We start from the raw sequence: 16,604 nt of genomic DNA, 5'->3' as shown, positions 1-16,604 counted from the left end.
ACCGCGTACAATAATAATTATCCTGATATTATTAGTACAATTGTTTTCAGCATTGCGAGACATATGGATGGCATATAGGTTCATGAAACGTTAACAAAATAAACAAAACATGCGAAAACAAAATAGATGCGCACTTGGATGTTATTTTTAGTCGATATATTTTATGGTTTCAACGGCACTAAAGTTTTGAAAATCACCGGTTTTTTATATCTTACATTCTAATCTACACTCCATATCATTATTTGGCTGCGTTGAAGATAGCTTTGAGTATTTTAACACTGTTAATTGGGCATTTAACAAAAATGTGCACTGTTGGGGTAAGATCGACAGTTTTTGGGTGGGGTAAGTCCGACACGCTGTTTGGATGGTTGGGTTCATTTCTGATTCAATACGACTGGGAATTTTTCCTTCAATTGCACTATTATTACATAATGTCAATTGATATACACGGAAATTCGGTTTTTTGCATTTATTTCTTGTCAGTGTTGCCTTAAGCCGACAAAAAAAATTAAAATCAGATTGAGCGAAATTCATAGTATAATTTAATATGAGATTCTGAAATGATATTGAAGAACAATTTTCATCGACCGTCGGATTGTTAATCAATAGAGTTCCGCAAAAACATAACGCGAGGCGGATAGATTGCCGTGAACGCTATTTTTAAGTGAATGAATCCTTGTAACAGGGGATACATTCTGATTGCAGAACTGATCTTACTCCTTAGAATCCCACTGTGCGGACGAGCCTACACACCAAAAAAATCTGAATTTTATCGTTGACGTAATTGCAAACATGACACAATTCAACAAACCGTAATTTACGAAATGACGGAACATTACCGTATTCCGTTTAATTTTACATGAAACATATACTGTACATGCGCAATGACATAAAATTACACTTCCTACCATTCAGAACAAACGCTGTATGACGAGTAAAATTACATGATTTACGAAATTAAACGTCATGTAAAATTAAAATCAAACGTAAAACTAAGTCATTTTTGATGCTCGTATATGTCAGGGTCAGGAAACGTAAATTTACACTATATTTTCTAGGTGTGTATATATGAAGATTACACGATATTCTCGCTAGTATTTTTCTCATAGCAGCTAAGCCCTCAGAGACAGTTTTGCGATATTTTAGGAGATTTCAGAGTAAAATAAATTTTTGACAGCTTTTTGAAAGGCATAACTCAAGTGTTTTTGCATTATTTGATCATAGCAACTACATCCCGTTACTTTCGTTTTTCAAAGAAACGGTTGATTTTATGCAGTGCATTACTTCTCAAAAATTATTCTTGTGATGAAACTAGATTGTAAAATCGTAAAAATAAGTCACTAGTTGGTTTAGTTTTTGTTTAGATAATTGTTTGTCTTGATTTTTTGTTGAATTCGACCTTCTAATTCGATAATAACAACGACGCCCGTGAATGCCCTCGATCACACTATACTCATTCGAAATCTTTTAATTTTCTCTTTAAAATAAGTCTACGCTAATTTTGCGAAAATTTGCGATAAGCAGTCAAACTTTTACAAAACTGTGAATGGAGGCGCATGGTTATTACTGATATCCCAAGTAACATTTAAAGTTTTATAGCACACTACAAGAGCAATCTAAGTTTTGAGAGCTCCTTCAAGAGTGTCATAAAACTTCAGTTGCTACTTGGGATTGCATTTGAATAATCACTTTATGACTAGAATAATGACACGAATACATGCACAACTTTAAGATAGCATTGAGAGCATGATCTACGAGGGTTTTACTAGTTGTTGACTTTGGTCAACCGTTTGACAGAAGGTAGTTTCCGGAATCGTAATCCCCAATAAAACGCTCGGGTTTTGTAACGGGAGATTATAATTTTCCTATCGAGAAAACAATAAGTTCTACTGTAATTTTATCTCGCATTTTCGCATAGTTATAAGTTTAGATAAGTAGACCGTAACTAAATATACATATATAACTCATATGTGTAAGTATAAATATTGTATGGTATGCGCATTATAATTTCATATTTAAATTACTCACGTTTAGTCCTTTTCTGCCTCTCGTCTATTCGAATACGATCAGGGAATTCTGACAGGTTTTTGGTCGATAAGCTGTTCGAATAAATTCAATTTATAATATCCTGCCTTAGTTCTGTTCATATTTCTTACCGAATCGTAGCAAGGAGCGAATGGAGAATTCTGCTAGTGAGCTGGCTATTATGTTAACCTAATTTTAAGAGTAATGTAAGTAGTAATTTTAAAGTAACTTCAGATTAAATTCTTACCGTTTTTATATGTAGAAATAAGGTAGATTTTAAGGCACTTTTAGGCACTAGTTTAGATTAATTTTAAATTCAATTAATTTAATGTAATTAACTTAGATGAATATACTTTTAGCAATTGGCTTCCTACACTGGGACGAATAGAATCTTTTTGCTTACTCACCGCGATGACAGTTTGACAGTCGTACCCAAGATGTTACCTGTCACCTCCAGGTGAGCTCCGTCGTTGACTGAGTTAGTGTGCGAGGACCAATGTGTTGGAATATCAAGGTGCGCTAGCCGAGTAGAGTCGGGTAACACTCCCCCCGGGTACGCCAGCCTCCAGGTTGGCTTACTACTTCTCGCGCCGAACGTCCAACACAGCCAACTTCGAAGTGGGTCGCTCGTACACGCCTACAGCTGTCCGCACTGTAGCCGATCGTATCTGGCCATCCTTGCCAGCATGCGTCTGGATAATCTTTCCGATGGGCCAGCAATTCCGGGGTAGTTTGTTGTCAGTGATGACCACAACGTCACCAACAACGATTGGTTCCGTATGGGCGAACCATTTTGTCCTCCTAGTAATTTCTGGCAGGTAGTCGGATAGCCACCTCTTCCAAAATCGGTTCGCGAGAATCTGAGATGTACGCCAATTTTGTCGGAGCGCAGCACCACTATCGTCCAACAGACAAAGTGGCTTCATACCATTCGAGGTTCCCAGCAAGAAGTGGTTCGGGGTAAGAGCGGGTGCGGAATCGTCATCAATTGGAACATGTGTCAAAGGACGAGAGTTTACAGTGTTTTCGATTTCTGTAAGCAAGTTGCGGAGCACTTCATCAGTCGGCTTTCGTGATGGACAGATGGCCATTAAATTGTTTTTTACAGTGCGTATGAGACGCTCCCAGCTTCCGCCCATATGTGGCGCCAACGGCGGATTAAATACCCACTCAGTATCGGGGCTTATAAACTCCTTTGTGATCATTTCCTGATCTATCTCCTCAACTAGCTTTTTTAGCTGCTTACTGGCTCCAACGAAGTTTGTACCCCGATCACTATAAATTTTCCTGGGACAACCACGCCGCGCAAAGCAATTTCGAAGGGCAATGATGCACGAATCAGTGGTAAGTGAGTGGACTACTTCGAGGTGGATTGCGCGAACTGTCAAGCAGGTGGCAAGCATAACCCAGCGTTTTTCCACTCGTCTTCCAAGGGCGACTTCTACTGGGCCAAAATAATCTACGCCCACGTGTGTAAAGGGTCGGGAAAATGCAGCTAGTCTGGCTGCAGGAAGATCAGCCATGATTGGGTTCCGTGGCAATGAGGCTTCGTTCTTACAGCGTTGACAGTTACTGCGTATTGTTCGATAGCAGACACGGATTCGGGAAATGTAGAATTTTTGCCGTATCTCGTTGATCACGGTTTCATGATTTTGGTGGTGGTATTTGTTGTGGTAGTGTTGCAAAATAAGAGTGGTTATGTGGTGATTACGAGAAAGAAGTATTGGACTTTTAGCATCCTCCGTAGCGAAATCGCAAGCAGCAATCCTACTTCGCATCCGCATTATGCCGCGGTCATCCAACCATGGTGTCAGTTGGTACAGTTGGCTCACTTTGGGAAGTGGTTTTTGAGGGCACTCATTAAGTAAATTCACTTCTACGGGAAACGCTTCACGCTGAGTAAGACGCAGGATATACTCCTCGGCACCACGTTGTTCTTCCATGGAAAGTGGTGCTGTGCGGATTCGCTCGCGTTGTAGTTTGCGGCGGCAGTTAGCCAGAAAACGCTGGACAAGTGCAACTACACGGACTAATCGCTTCCAGCTAGAGAAATCGACGACGCTTATGATTGGTGTTGGTTCAATGTGGTGAAATAGTAAACGGTGACGGAGCTCGGTCTCGGTAGCGTTAGTCACAATCGTTGAATGTGGCCAATCGACTTCTGGGCATTTCAGAAACTCGGTACCATTGAACCACCTTGCTTCTGGAGTTAGATCTGGCTGTCTCGCCCACTTAGTTCCGTCGTCTGCAACGTTAAGCTTGGTTGGGATCCATCGCCATTCCCTTTCATCGGTAGTTTCAAGAATCTCACTTACACGGCAGGCGACGAATTGCGAGTATCTGCGATGATCTGAGCGTATCCAGCACAGCACATCTCTGGAGTCTGACCAGTAAATACGCCTGTTGATTGGTATAGAAAGTGTCTCTTCGATTGATTGAGCAAGCCTAGCACCAATTACAGCCGCCTGAAGCTCCAGCCTAGGGATAGAGTGGTACTTCAATGGAGCCACTTTGGTTTTGGCTGCTACGAGGCGGCATTCAACTTCTCCAGCATGCATGAAACGGAGGTACACTGCGGCCGCCATCCCATTCTCACTAGCATCTACGAAAGTATGCAGTTGTACTTCGACGGCATCCTTCGAAGACCGTGTTTGTCCATTGTCGTTTTGGATTGATGGATTGATGTTCCGAGGTTGGTTGGCACAGCTTAAAGTTGAGTGATCAATCCTGAAACATGAAGATTCCACGCTATCAACTGGAGGTGTACGTAGTTGATAGCAACGTGAAACCTGAACGTGCTCGACTTGCGGAAGGACTGCTAACCAAATTTTCCATTTGTTGTACGAATCGTCATTGATTTCTTCGTCCCATTGGGTACCGGAACGCCAGATATCCTGCAGCAGAACTTTAAGATACATAAGGTAGTGAGCGATCAAACCAAGGGGATCGAAGATCGTCATAAGCACACGGAGGACCTCACGTTTCGTGGGGCATCGTTGACCTGACAATAAGGCGCTGTCATAACGGTTCCATCCAACCTTGTAAGTGAAAACATCCTTTTCCGTACACCACCACATCCCAAGCACTTTCTCGGTGGACAATTCGGGCGAGAGATCCAGATTTTTCTCGTGGGTCTTATCTTGTTTTAAACACCCCAAGACCCGTTTGGAATTACTGATCCAGTTGCGGATTTCAAAACCACCTCGAGAGTGTACATAGTGCACGTCCTCTGCGATACGAATGGCATCTTGTTCCGAATTAGTGCTAACCAGCATGTCATCAACGTAGTGTCGCTTTATTATAACCTTCGCCGCTGTAGGAAACTCGTGAGAAAATCGTTCAGCGTTTAAAGTCATCGCATACTGCGCGCTGCTAGGCGAACAGCAGGCACCGAACGTCATCACGCTCATGACGTAGGTCGCCAAATTGCCGTCCTTGTCGGTCCAGAAAAAGCGTTGGCACTGTTGGTCTTCGTCACGGATACGTATCTGGTGGAACATCTCGCGCACGTCCCCAGCTAGACCTATTCGTCCTTCTCGAAATTGAAGCAGGATAGCAAATAACGAGCAAAGGTAATCTGGTCCTTTTAGCAGAACGGAGTTCAATGAGATCCCGAAACTTTTGGCCGCTGCGTCCCAAACCAATCGCACTTTTCCGGGCTTATTCGGGTTTGTTACCGGGAACACTGGAAGATACCAGACGCGCGGAAACGTTTGTTTGAGTTCGTCGTCGCTAAGTTTCCTTGCATACCCTTTCGCAACGTAGTCGGAAATCATCTGTTGGAGTGCCTCCGCTAAGAACGGGTCTTTGTCCATTCGTGTAATAAGGCTTTGGTGTCGACGAAGAGCCATTTCACGGCTATCAGGTAGACGGATATCTTCGTAGCGCCAAAGTAGACCAGTTTCATAGCGATTGCCAACAAGTTGGGTACGAGACTTCAAGATATTCTCAGCACGTTGATCTTCGGAAGATAGAATAACCTTGTCGGATTTTGTGATGCCTAGGCTATCCATTGCGAAATAAGCCTTCACGGCTTGATGCAAGTTCTCGTCGGAGTGTTCTGCATCTACACACACATGAAACGCACATTGTCCAGCAGCAAGGGTTTCATGCAGCTTCCATCCGCCACAAACGGTCCATCCTAGCCGTGTTTTTACTGCAATTGGTTCATCGTATCCACCCTCTTTGGTCTTAAGCACTACACTGACTCCTAGGTGCTTCATTCCGATCAGTATACGTGGTCTTGCGTCGCTATATGATTCAATGGGCAGTCCGCGGATATGCGGGTAGAGTTGCGCCAATTCCTCCGTGTCGAGCGTTTGGTGCGGTAAAAGTAGGCTTTCAACAGTGCGCACGCTGTTGAGCTTGAATTTTTTGGCAGAATTTTGTATTCCTGATACTTCCAGGCTGACGACTCGGGAGTTCGTCTCATTTCGTTGGGAGCCTCCGGTCCATCTCAGACACAACGGTTGCACATTTCCTTCCAGCATCAACTCTTCTGAAAGTTCCTGGTCGAGTAGTGTTAACTCTGACCCCTCGTCGAAGAAAGCATACGTACGAATCGACCGGTGTTTGCCGTGTAACACAACCGGAAGGTATCGGAACAACACGGCACTAGAGTTGGAATGATGTATGTTACATCCATGGGATGGTTCACCACTCTGCTTCTCCGTAGGCAACTCCGGCGATGTAATCGTGGCAGGCGAATCGTCCTTTTGATCGTTGTGCAGTAGTTCATGATGCATCCGCGTACAACCGTTTTTTCCGCATAGTTTAGCAGTGCAGCCGTCCCTAACGTGTTTGCGGAGACATCTGCGACATAAATCGAATTCTCGCACTGCGGCCCATCGTGAATCCCGGGACAGCTCCTGAAAGCGCTTACATTTGGCGACTGCGTTACAGCTACCTTTGCAGATGGGGCAACTATTATCGAACGATCGTTTCACATTTGCACTGGACTGAAGTGTGTGCAGGGATGCAGAAGCTTGGCGTGACGTTTCGGCATGGGCATTAAGGTAGGCACTTTCCCTTTTAGTCGCTCTAGCCTCGAAACGTGCTGGCTTGGACTCCATCATAACCGATGGGATAGTTATTGCACTGGCTGCCTCCGCCAATGAGTACACCCAATCTCCAAACGTCGCTAGATTGACAGTAGACAGAGTCAGCCGGTATCGCGCCCAATCCAACTTGATGGTCGGCGGAAGCTTGCTAACAAGTTGGTGTAGCAGAGAAATGTTATACATATAGTCTGCAATACCGCAGGCGTCAACTGTTGCACAGAAATTCTGCACGTTCACAGCAAAGTCTACGATTGTTTCCAGCTTATCTTCCCGCAGTGGGGGAAGTGCGTTGATTTTCCCTATCAACGAGTTGACGATAGCCTCTGGTTGTCCATAAAGCATTCGCAATGTTGCAATCACACCGGAAGCGTTGGATGGATACAACAGTCGACTTTGTACCGCCTCGTAAGCTTTCCCCTTCAGGCACCTTTGAAGCCGGATGATGTTCTCTTCGTCTGAGAATCCACACATAGCCGTAGTACTATTGTAGACTGAAATAAAAATGGGCCACTCTTCTGGTTTACCCGAAAAGACAGGCAGGTCCTTTGAAATCGCTTGACGTGCGGCCAACTGTTTCTTGCTGAGCTGGCAAAAGTCCGTGTCGTCTTCTTCGTCTACTGGCAACCGACTAACTTGTTGCGTCATTTGTACGGATCGCGTGAGCGGATGTTCGCTACCGTGTATTGTAGAATCGGAACGGGAACGGGTTCGGTCGGCCGGCACCATTGAATCATTTCGAACGTTACATGCGCTTCCAATAATGGAACCTACGGCTGGTGCATTACTTCGGGGAATATCATCATGGTCCGGAAACGTGAATTGATGCTGAGTAGAGTGTCGCTGTGGATTGAAGCCGCCAGCGGTCTGAGTAACTTTCCTCCCTCTTTGTTGCAGAATATTTACGCTGTTTACCCAATCATCAACTCTGCTCGCCGCCTCGCTGCGACTTGAATCAGACCGGTTCGACATTTCTTCAAGTAGAGCATACTTCTTCTTGATGTATTCACGATACTTCTCCGCTTCACGCAGCTCAAAATCTCGTCGTCTTTTTGCTTCCTCCTGCTCCAGCATTCTACGCCTCTCCGCCTCCTGTTGTTCGAAAGCCCGCTCCTCTTCTAATTTTTGAAGTTCTAGCTTCAAGAGCGACTTTATCGAGCACGATTGTGAAGTTGCTGACCGTGCTCTATTCGCCAATATAGTCGCCTTCGTGTCCGAATTGGGATGCACCGGCAACGTAACAGATTGACTGTGTTTAAACTGCTTGACCTCCAATGCCGCAACCATTTTGGAAACTATTGGATTTCGTCCAGACGAAATCGAGAGGCCCGCCACACCTACTGCGATGGGTAATCCAATCGGCGCATTAATCTTCGGGACCGCAGGCATAACCGAATCACCACCGGTTTGATTTTGTTTAGACGATTTCTCTAGACCACCTGCATATTTTGGGATCAGCTGCAGCTTACGCTGGTACTCCCTTTCAGCTACGCAGTTGGGACACCTCCAGCTCACGTTCGCAATATCATCTGCTACTCCAACACACTCATAATGATGCCACTTATCGCAAACATCGCATTGTACCATATCTTCGGTATCCGCTCCCTGGCAGATTTTGCACGCCCAGCCGGGTACAGTATCATCGAACTGCTTATCCCTTGGAACTTTCAAGGCCACCTGTCCAATTTTACCACTACCACACACTTTTCCACTGTCCGACACACCCCTTCCTACAGGTTTTAGCCACGCCCCAGTAGCATTATCTTTGGCACCCTCTGAAGTGCTTTTTCCACTCTGTTTGGCTCTATTTCGGTTCGACATACCCGAGAATTAAACGTAGATATTCGCGTAAACGAAAATTATAATTTGTTGACTTTGGTCAACCGTTTGACAGAAGGTAGTTTCCGGAATCGTAATCCCCAATAAAACGCTCGGGTTTTGTAACGGGAGATTATAATTTTCCTATCGAGAAAACAATAAGTTCTACTGTAATTTTATCTCGCATTTTCGCATAGTTATAAGTTTAGATAAGTAGACCGTAACTAAATATACATATATAACTCATATGTGTAAGTATAAATATTGTATGGTATGCGCATTATAATTTCATATTTAAATTACTCACGTTTAGTCCTTTTCTGCCTCTCGTCTATTCGAATACGATCAGGGAATTCTGACAGGTTTTTGGTCGATAAGCTGTTCGAATAAATTCAATTTATAATATCCTGCCTTAGTTCTGTTCATATTTCTTACCGAATCGTAGCAAGGAGCGAATGGAGAATTCTGCTAGTGAGCTGGCTATTATGTTAACCTAATTTTAAGAGTAATGTAAGTAGTAATTTTAAAGTAACTTCAGATTAAATTCTTACCGTTTTTATATGTAGAAATAAGGTAGATTTTAAGGCACTTTTAGGCACTAGTTTAGATTAATTTTAAATTCAATTAATTTAATGTAATTAACTTAGATGAATATACTTTTAGCAATTGGCTTCCTACACTGGGACGAATAGAATCTTTTTGCTTACTCACCGCGATGACAGTTTGACAGTCGTACCCAAGATGTTACCTGTCACCTCCAGGTGAGCTCCGTCGTTGACTGAGTTAGTGTGCGAGGACCAATGTGTTGGAATATCAAGGTGCGCTAGCCGAGTAGAGTCGGGTAACACTAGTGATCAAGAGTGAGGAGCCGAGTGAAAAGTATGATTTTTAAGATGGAAATGGTATTCAGAATGTTAAAAAATCAGTAAATATTTTCAACCAATTGAAATATGTCATAAACTGTTTCTGGAACTATTTCTTGTCAACTTACGCAGTAACTGGCAAATTGAGTGAACACAGTTGAGTGCTAGTCATTTGGTAAGACTATTTTGATCAGAATTTGTGTAGCACTAATATTTCTTAAGGGTGAGCGATATTATACAAATAAAATAAGGCCATTTCAAATGAACCTTATACGCAAAAAAAGGATTTTTGATCTATTTTTAAGTAAGATATGAAATAAGAAATCTAAGTAACTTAAAACACACCTACGAAAAAAAATTGTTTACCATCTTGTTAATTAGTGAATGTTATTAAACATTTCAACAATCGCTCAAAATGTTTGTTTTGAATGTTAAAGAATATATAGTTTTCAGATCAAGTAACCCACATGTTATTTGATCTGTAAAAACTAAATAATCATTTCTGAAGCACCATAATGAGATGTAAATCAATTTGTTTCAATATGGAAAATAAATACAGCTTGCTATAATTACAATTGAAAAAAATCATTTTAAAAGACAAAATACTTACTTTTGAGCCTAGTAAGTAGTAATTAATTTCTATTTTTATAACCAAAATTAAATTTAGCGTACAAAAATTTCTTAAATTTTTTAATGAACTTACACAGCAAATAAAATGGGGGACGTAGCGTAGTTGGTAAATCGATTGCCTTGTACGCTGCGAGAGCCTGGGTTTGAATCCCGACCCCGCACATAGGGTAAGAATTTTTTCATAAGAGATTTTTATAACCCGAAGAGGCGATGGGTATATGGGTCATTCCAGTGATTCCAGTGATCAAAAAAAGATGCCAACTTGAAATCGACCTTCACGGATTTGAACCAAATTTGGTGGAATTGTTCATCTAGGGCCAATATATAAAAACCCAAATTTTTCTGTCAATTGAACCACCTCTCGGGTCATGGGAGTACCCCCCGTTTTGATAAATTGCCAAAACCCTTGATTTTGTTTTGATCATATCTCCGGTTCAATTGACTCTAGAATCAAACCGCTAGAAGGCTTTTGAAGAAAATTATTCAAGGAGTCCAGAAAAAATATTAATTTTTGGCGGGAATGCTGCCAACTATGCGATTTTTTCAGTTAAATATTAAAAAATAATTTTTCTCTCAATACATATATTTGAATTTTGAAAATTCTAATGCCATCGTATTCCTCAGACATTTTTACATAAGAAACACTTATAATCTCAATATAATTTGAGCGCATCCTGAGATACACCGTTTTGAAAGGAAAAACTCGAATTTCTAGCAGTTTTTACTGAAGACACGCACGCTCTTGAAAAAACTGCATTTTCAATGTCATTATGGTTGTATCCTGTACAACCCTTTAATTTTTTTTACAAAAAATAACCCTTTTTCAAAGCATTAAACAGAGTATTCCCCTTAATGCACAAATTGGTTTAATCCATGTTTTTGTTTTTTGGAATTATTATTGCATACTCTATATACTGCTTAAATGCAGTTGTAATGCCAGAAAAGCCGAAGTATTGTTTTATTGCATGGCTGAGATTGACAACTTGTTATTAGCTAATGCTATTAAATAACACCCATGTGAAACAGTCTAATTTAAAAGCCTGTTTTCGGCAGCAGCATGCCTTTAGATAGCTTTAATTATTTGTCATGTTCCAAAATGTTTGTAATACTTTCTTATGTTTTGTTTTCGGTGTGACGAGCAAAAAGGAGGAAAATTGAAATACTGTATAAAACTGTAAATGATTCCCATGATTAAAATGTGAAAAACATTTTAACTTAATCAGAATTTAGTTTTCTTGCAATATGAAATAAGTTTTAAGAGAATTACCTTACCTAACTCTCGAAAACAGGTACTTTGTCTCGTCATTCACCGCAAGTGTACTGCTTTTGTTACCCAGCCTATTCTGCATGTTCGAATGCATTGCTATATGCCAAGTACAATTCTCAAAACGAGATCCATAACGAATAGCATTGCATTAGCATTATATTACCTTTCAGTTTGCTCTATATTAGCACTTAATACGTACGTAAAGCATACGCACTCCTTGAAGCATGTATGCGTTTATATCAGCTTTTTTAATGTATACAGGCTATATTACGATGCATTTGCTATGCTACTGTAGAGCTTGATTGCATTGCAAGTACTGAAATGGGGTTTCTATGCCACATTAGTTTAATTATACGTATAGCCATTAATGTGCAACGACTTAATGCTTGTGTTTACCTAGGTATAGTTCTAATCCGCTAATTTCGGAAATTCAAGAACTTCGAAGAAGTTTTACAACATAAAACAACGCGTCTTTTAATGAAATAGTTTTGTTGATTCCCCTCTTAAATGTAATTATGGAGAATGAACTCTTCAAACTAATCTAATGAGGGGCTTGGTGTCTTCGGTGAAGTTTTTGAAAATGCTAATACAAACAACTTTGTTGAAGACATGAATGCACTACGTATTCAGCGCAGCATAAGCGAACTCAAGTTGTTCCTTTGTTGTCTCCCAATAGTGCACTGAGCACCAAAAAACACTATCGATTTAAAATTCATATGCTTGAAGTATCTCGCTAAACCATAAGATACCGCTGATTGATTACAGTTTTATGGGCCAGCACAAATTGCCACGTTATTCAGTGTGGAATCCCAATAGAATACAATTCCACGGCGATGCAAAGAAAAATTACGAATACAATGACTATTAGTTCTATTAGTCCGCGTGGAAAATATGATAGCAAGCACACGAATATGTTTCGAATACATCTCGCCAATAATTAATACCAAATTGACACATGCCAGATACTTACTTCGGACAATCCCAGTCAAACATAAATGTGCGTTAGTCACAAGAAGCAAAATACGAAATACCGTAAACCGGGGTGACTTTGATCATCGGGGTGACTTTGATCACTCGAAACTTTTTTCGTAGATCGCTTATTAAACCAGAATAGTCGACCGAATCTTTTTAATTTAGAATGATTTTTACTCTAAACTTATAAAATACTGATTTGTTATACTTTTTGAGTATATTGTTCGGTTTTTGGGAACAAAAACTACAAAAACCCAAAATTTGACTTTACCTTATTTTTACGAAGCTTCGTGGTGTCTATTTTTTATAAAACAAATAAATCTCAGATTTGAGCAAAAGTAATAAATTACAAGCGAGTTTTTATTTTCCTTTAGATTAGAATATGCCAAATTTAGTTTTAAGATTTTGTTTATTTTAAATACATTTTTTTGTAAAACTAGTTGGCAATTATTTCAAATTATTTTAAGCTAAAATTCTTAACATTTTCTTTATTGTTCAATATTCTAATGTGTTAAAATGAATGAAACTTTTTGTACATTGATAAAACACTGAAATAAAACAATTTTGGCAGCTTTAAAGATTTTCAGAATCTTTTATTCTAGTTGGACACAAATTATTCGAATATTGGTTACTCGTATTTTAAGTACATTAAAATACTTTGTATAATACCAATTAACATCTATTTAACAATGAGTATCTTTCCAGAATTAGTTTAAACAAACATTTGAATGAAAAACATTGACATCAATCACTTAATGTGGATGAACATGCAGGTTATCAAAGTCACCCCGGAACACGAAAACGGACATTTTTTAAAAAATAGCTGTCAGCGGACAATTTTATGTGAAACCATCCAATCTTGTTCTTCATACATCAGTACATGGTTTAAAAACATTAAACTTAAAAAAAATGTGTTGCGTCTAAAAATATGTAATGATTACTTCGAAAAGTGATCAATGTCACCCCGGTTTACGGTAGTCTAGAACGTAAAATTGTCTTCACCGGATCATGTTGATATGGACGCCATCAGACGTTTGTTATTATAAAGAAATAATACAGAACATGCCGTTATCCGGTTTTTATTTCCTGCAGGTGTTCAGTTTTGCCTGATGAGTCAAGAGTTTGATTTAAATCGTATATCAAAGAGCGTAGTTTCTCTTCCAACTAACTAAATGTTCACATTGAGCCTGCTGTAGCAAATTGTAAATTAATATTATTCTGCCATGATTAGATATAGCTTTACGAGAAACCTTTTCACCATTTCACGTTCCCACTTGAAACAATCAAGATTTGGAAAACCTACTACCGAAAATTTCGCCAAGTCTTTCAACCACAGATAACCATCAGAAGAATATCATCTTTAATTTACGCCAACAAATCGTCAATTTCGTTATAATTTAGACAGGGTGTCAAGTGGTAGCATCAAGCATCATACGTTTTACTCATACAGCCGTAGTTGTTTTCATAAGCAGAAGATGGATGTCCGGGAAATTAAAAAGCTACAACGCCCCGTCGGATAACTGTTGTGTATATGGGAATGATATGCGCGCCAATTGTACGTGAACTTGGGATGGTCATTTTCAATTGTTTTTTTTCATTACATTTCCTTTTGTTGTTGTTCCATCACTCAACTGAGGATATCCCCATTCCATGGGCATCCCTATCACGGTCGAGTCGAAATAATTATCTATAAGCAACTGCTTTCTTCTCACCACCTGCTCGGGGATTGTTTCGACTGATATCTAAGCCTATAACAGTATCCAGGTATCGTTTTTTTGTTGTTTGTTGTTGTTGCTGTTCGTCCATCGCGTCCAATTCGTTCAGCTAAACATACAAAGCCAACCTGAGCACAACACGGCCGAGTGACAGTACCGTTTGTTGACCGCAGTTGCGAATCGTGCGGGCGTGAAAATGGCAAAGGGGAGCATACCCATTGCCAGGCTGAAAATGTAACAATAAAGATATCCAGGCAAGACACGTGGAACAGCGTCTCATCAAATTTGCCAGGCTAATTTGGTCTCGATTGAATATTGAGCGGCTGTTTGAAGCTGGACGAAACCGTTCAACCAGGCAATTGGCCCAAGGCCCTGAACAGAAATTTCTGTGAAAACCTTTGATAATCGGGAGTGAAAATAATGAGTTTGTTAAAATTTCCTAGTGAAGTGAGCTGGACCATCTGGTATCTTTTATCTGGAAATACAATATCCACTTGATACAATATAATATTTGATCTTGAAGAAATATCCTTTGTTTATTGATTACTTTTGCATACAAATTGTTCCAATATTCAAAAAACTATATTAGAATACAGCCTTAGTCCACTAATATCATTCGATTATATGCCATTCAGTCGAAGTTGCATCGAATGATCGCTTCTTTCGGTTTAGTTCATCACACGATCTACCCCATCATTGGATACTAATTCCTGATGCCCGACCGAGGCATATGTAAATTGGTGTTGAAGTTTTCCATTTTAAAAATCTGCTGTCAATCTGTTTCGTCGTGGTGATGGTCATCGCAAAAAAATGTGTCCGGAATAATTGATTGCTAAAAGTTTAATATTCAGCAGTGTCCCTCGCTCAACCAACAAGTGAATGTCCGATTTCGTGATTGCGATGAAAGTTGTCGTTTGTCAAATAGCAGCATAGAGGGATATCCAAAATAACAGGTCGCATTTGGGTTAGCTCTGCTTATGTAGCCCCGTTGTTATTGCGTTTTATTTCATTTACAAGCTCAAACTTCTAATATCAGATAAACAGTTTATTCAATAGCAGATCATGCGATCAAAGTATAGGAAGTTGAAAAAAGTTGCACTTAAACCAGCGCCGTAGAAAACCGCCGATGGCTGAATGGAATTTCTAATTAAAATTATTTCCAACAATTGCATCAACCAATGCACTAGGTAGACCTATAGGCACTACCGGAAATGTTGTGCAACCAACTAGCAGAAGTGGATTTTTCTTCTTTTTGCAGCGATCGCAGCGCGAGAGTTGAAAACATTCTTGCGTTTTTTCCCCCACATAAACGCCGATGGCTGATGGGATCTCTGTTTTCTTTTCTTTTGTTTATTTTGTTCACACCCTGCAATTCTTCGACCTGTGCTTTGCTACCGTCAAGCTAGAGAAATTGCAGCATATTGTGAGGCTATCAATGGAAACGGTATCTTACGTGGATGGTTCACTGATTATCATTAATTTATTGTCTAAGATAGGTAATTACAAATCTAGTGTTCTTCCGTGAAGCAGAGGGGTGGCTTGAATGCAACTTAACACACATTGGTGAGATGTAAATATGCGTTAAGTTGGTGTTTTGATTAGGGAATGAACGCGGTTAGTTGTTTAGACGCTAATTTTGTAATCACCCAAGAGAACGAACATTTAGAAAAACCTTTTGAAATCTTTCTTTGGGGAGGGTGATAAAGCATCGATTGAAAGTATCATGGAGCAGCTGACTAGACGACAGGCTTTATTTCATTCATTTATTTGACACGTCTCAGTGCGTTAGTTTAACCCTTGTGAAGGCAAGCTAAAATCGTAAAATTGAAGGGCAAGCCGGGCCTCTCAGGCCCGTTTAAATTCAAGCTCCTTTTTGCCTTTCTCATATAGAAAGGTTATGCAATCGGTCGAAATTTCGACTTTTTAACCGAGACCCGCAGGGCCAAATCTCTTATACCATTCGACTCAGTTCGTCGAGATCGTAAAATGTCTGTCTGTGTGTATTTATGTATGGATGTATGTATGTGGCAATCAATCTCACCGATTTTTCTCAGAGATGGCTGAACCGATTTGCACAAATTTAGTTTCAAATGAAAGGTCGATATTGATTTTTTTATTGATCCGACTTTCGGTTCTGGAGTTACGGGTTGAAGAGTACGATCACACAGCAAATTTCCATATAAACTGGTACCACCATGATGTCCAAATGATGCAATATATATTATAATATGTGCAACATTACTTGGCTTTGCATGTC

General features: G+C 40.2%; 3 protein-coding genes across 4 annotated transcripts in view; 1 reads left to right on the top strand and 2 right to left on the bottom strand.

Moving 5' to 3' along the window:
• Nucleotides 1-16,604, top strand: part of LOC131684382 (uncharacterized) — a 304,419-nt gene that overhangs the window by 108,626 nt on the left and 179,189 nt on the right. The gene's annotated exons all lie outside the window — the stretch shown is intronic.
• LOC131684383 (uncharacterized) lies at nucleotides 1,840-4,592 on the bottom strand. Its single transcript, XM_058967228.1, has 2 exons — nucleotides 2,157-4,592; nucleotides 1,840-2,099 (listed from the first exon to the last, which is right to left on the bottom strand). Exon 1 carries the CDS (start codon nucleotides 4,581-4,583, stop codon nucleotides 2,604-2,606), a length of 1,980 nt encoding a protein of 659 aa, XP_058823211.1. The 5' UTR covers nucleotides 4,584-4,592; the 3' UTR covers nucleotides 1,840-2,099; nucleotides 2,157-2,603.
• On the bottom strand, nucleotides 4,777-8,369 carry LOC131680712 (uncharacterized). Its single transcript, XM_058961420.1, has 2 exons — nucleotides 4,849-8,369; nucleotides 4,777-4,780 (listed from the first exon to the last, which is right to left on the bottom strand). Exons 1-2 carry the CDS (start codon nucleotides 8,367-8,369, stop codon nucleotides 4,777-4,779), a joined length of 3,525 nt encoding a protein of 1,174 aa, XP_058817403.1.

The sequence above is a fragment of the Topomyia yanbarensis genome, chromosome 2 (assembly GCF_030247195.1).
Source record: "Topomyia yanbarensis strain Yona2022 chromosome 2, ASM3024719v1, whole genome shotgun sequence".
Taxonomy (NCBI): Eukaryota; Metazoa; Arthropoda; class Insecta; order Diptera; family Culicidae; genus Topomyia; species Topomyia yanbarensis.
Note: the sequence above shows the minus strand (reverse complement) of the source record. Positions and strands in the feature narration are given on the sequence as shown.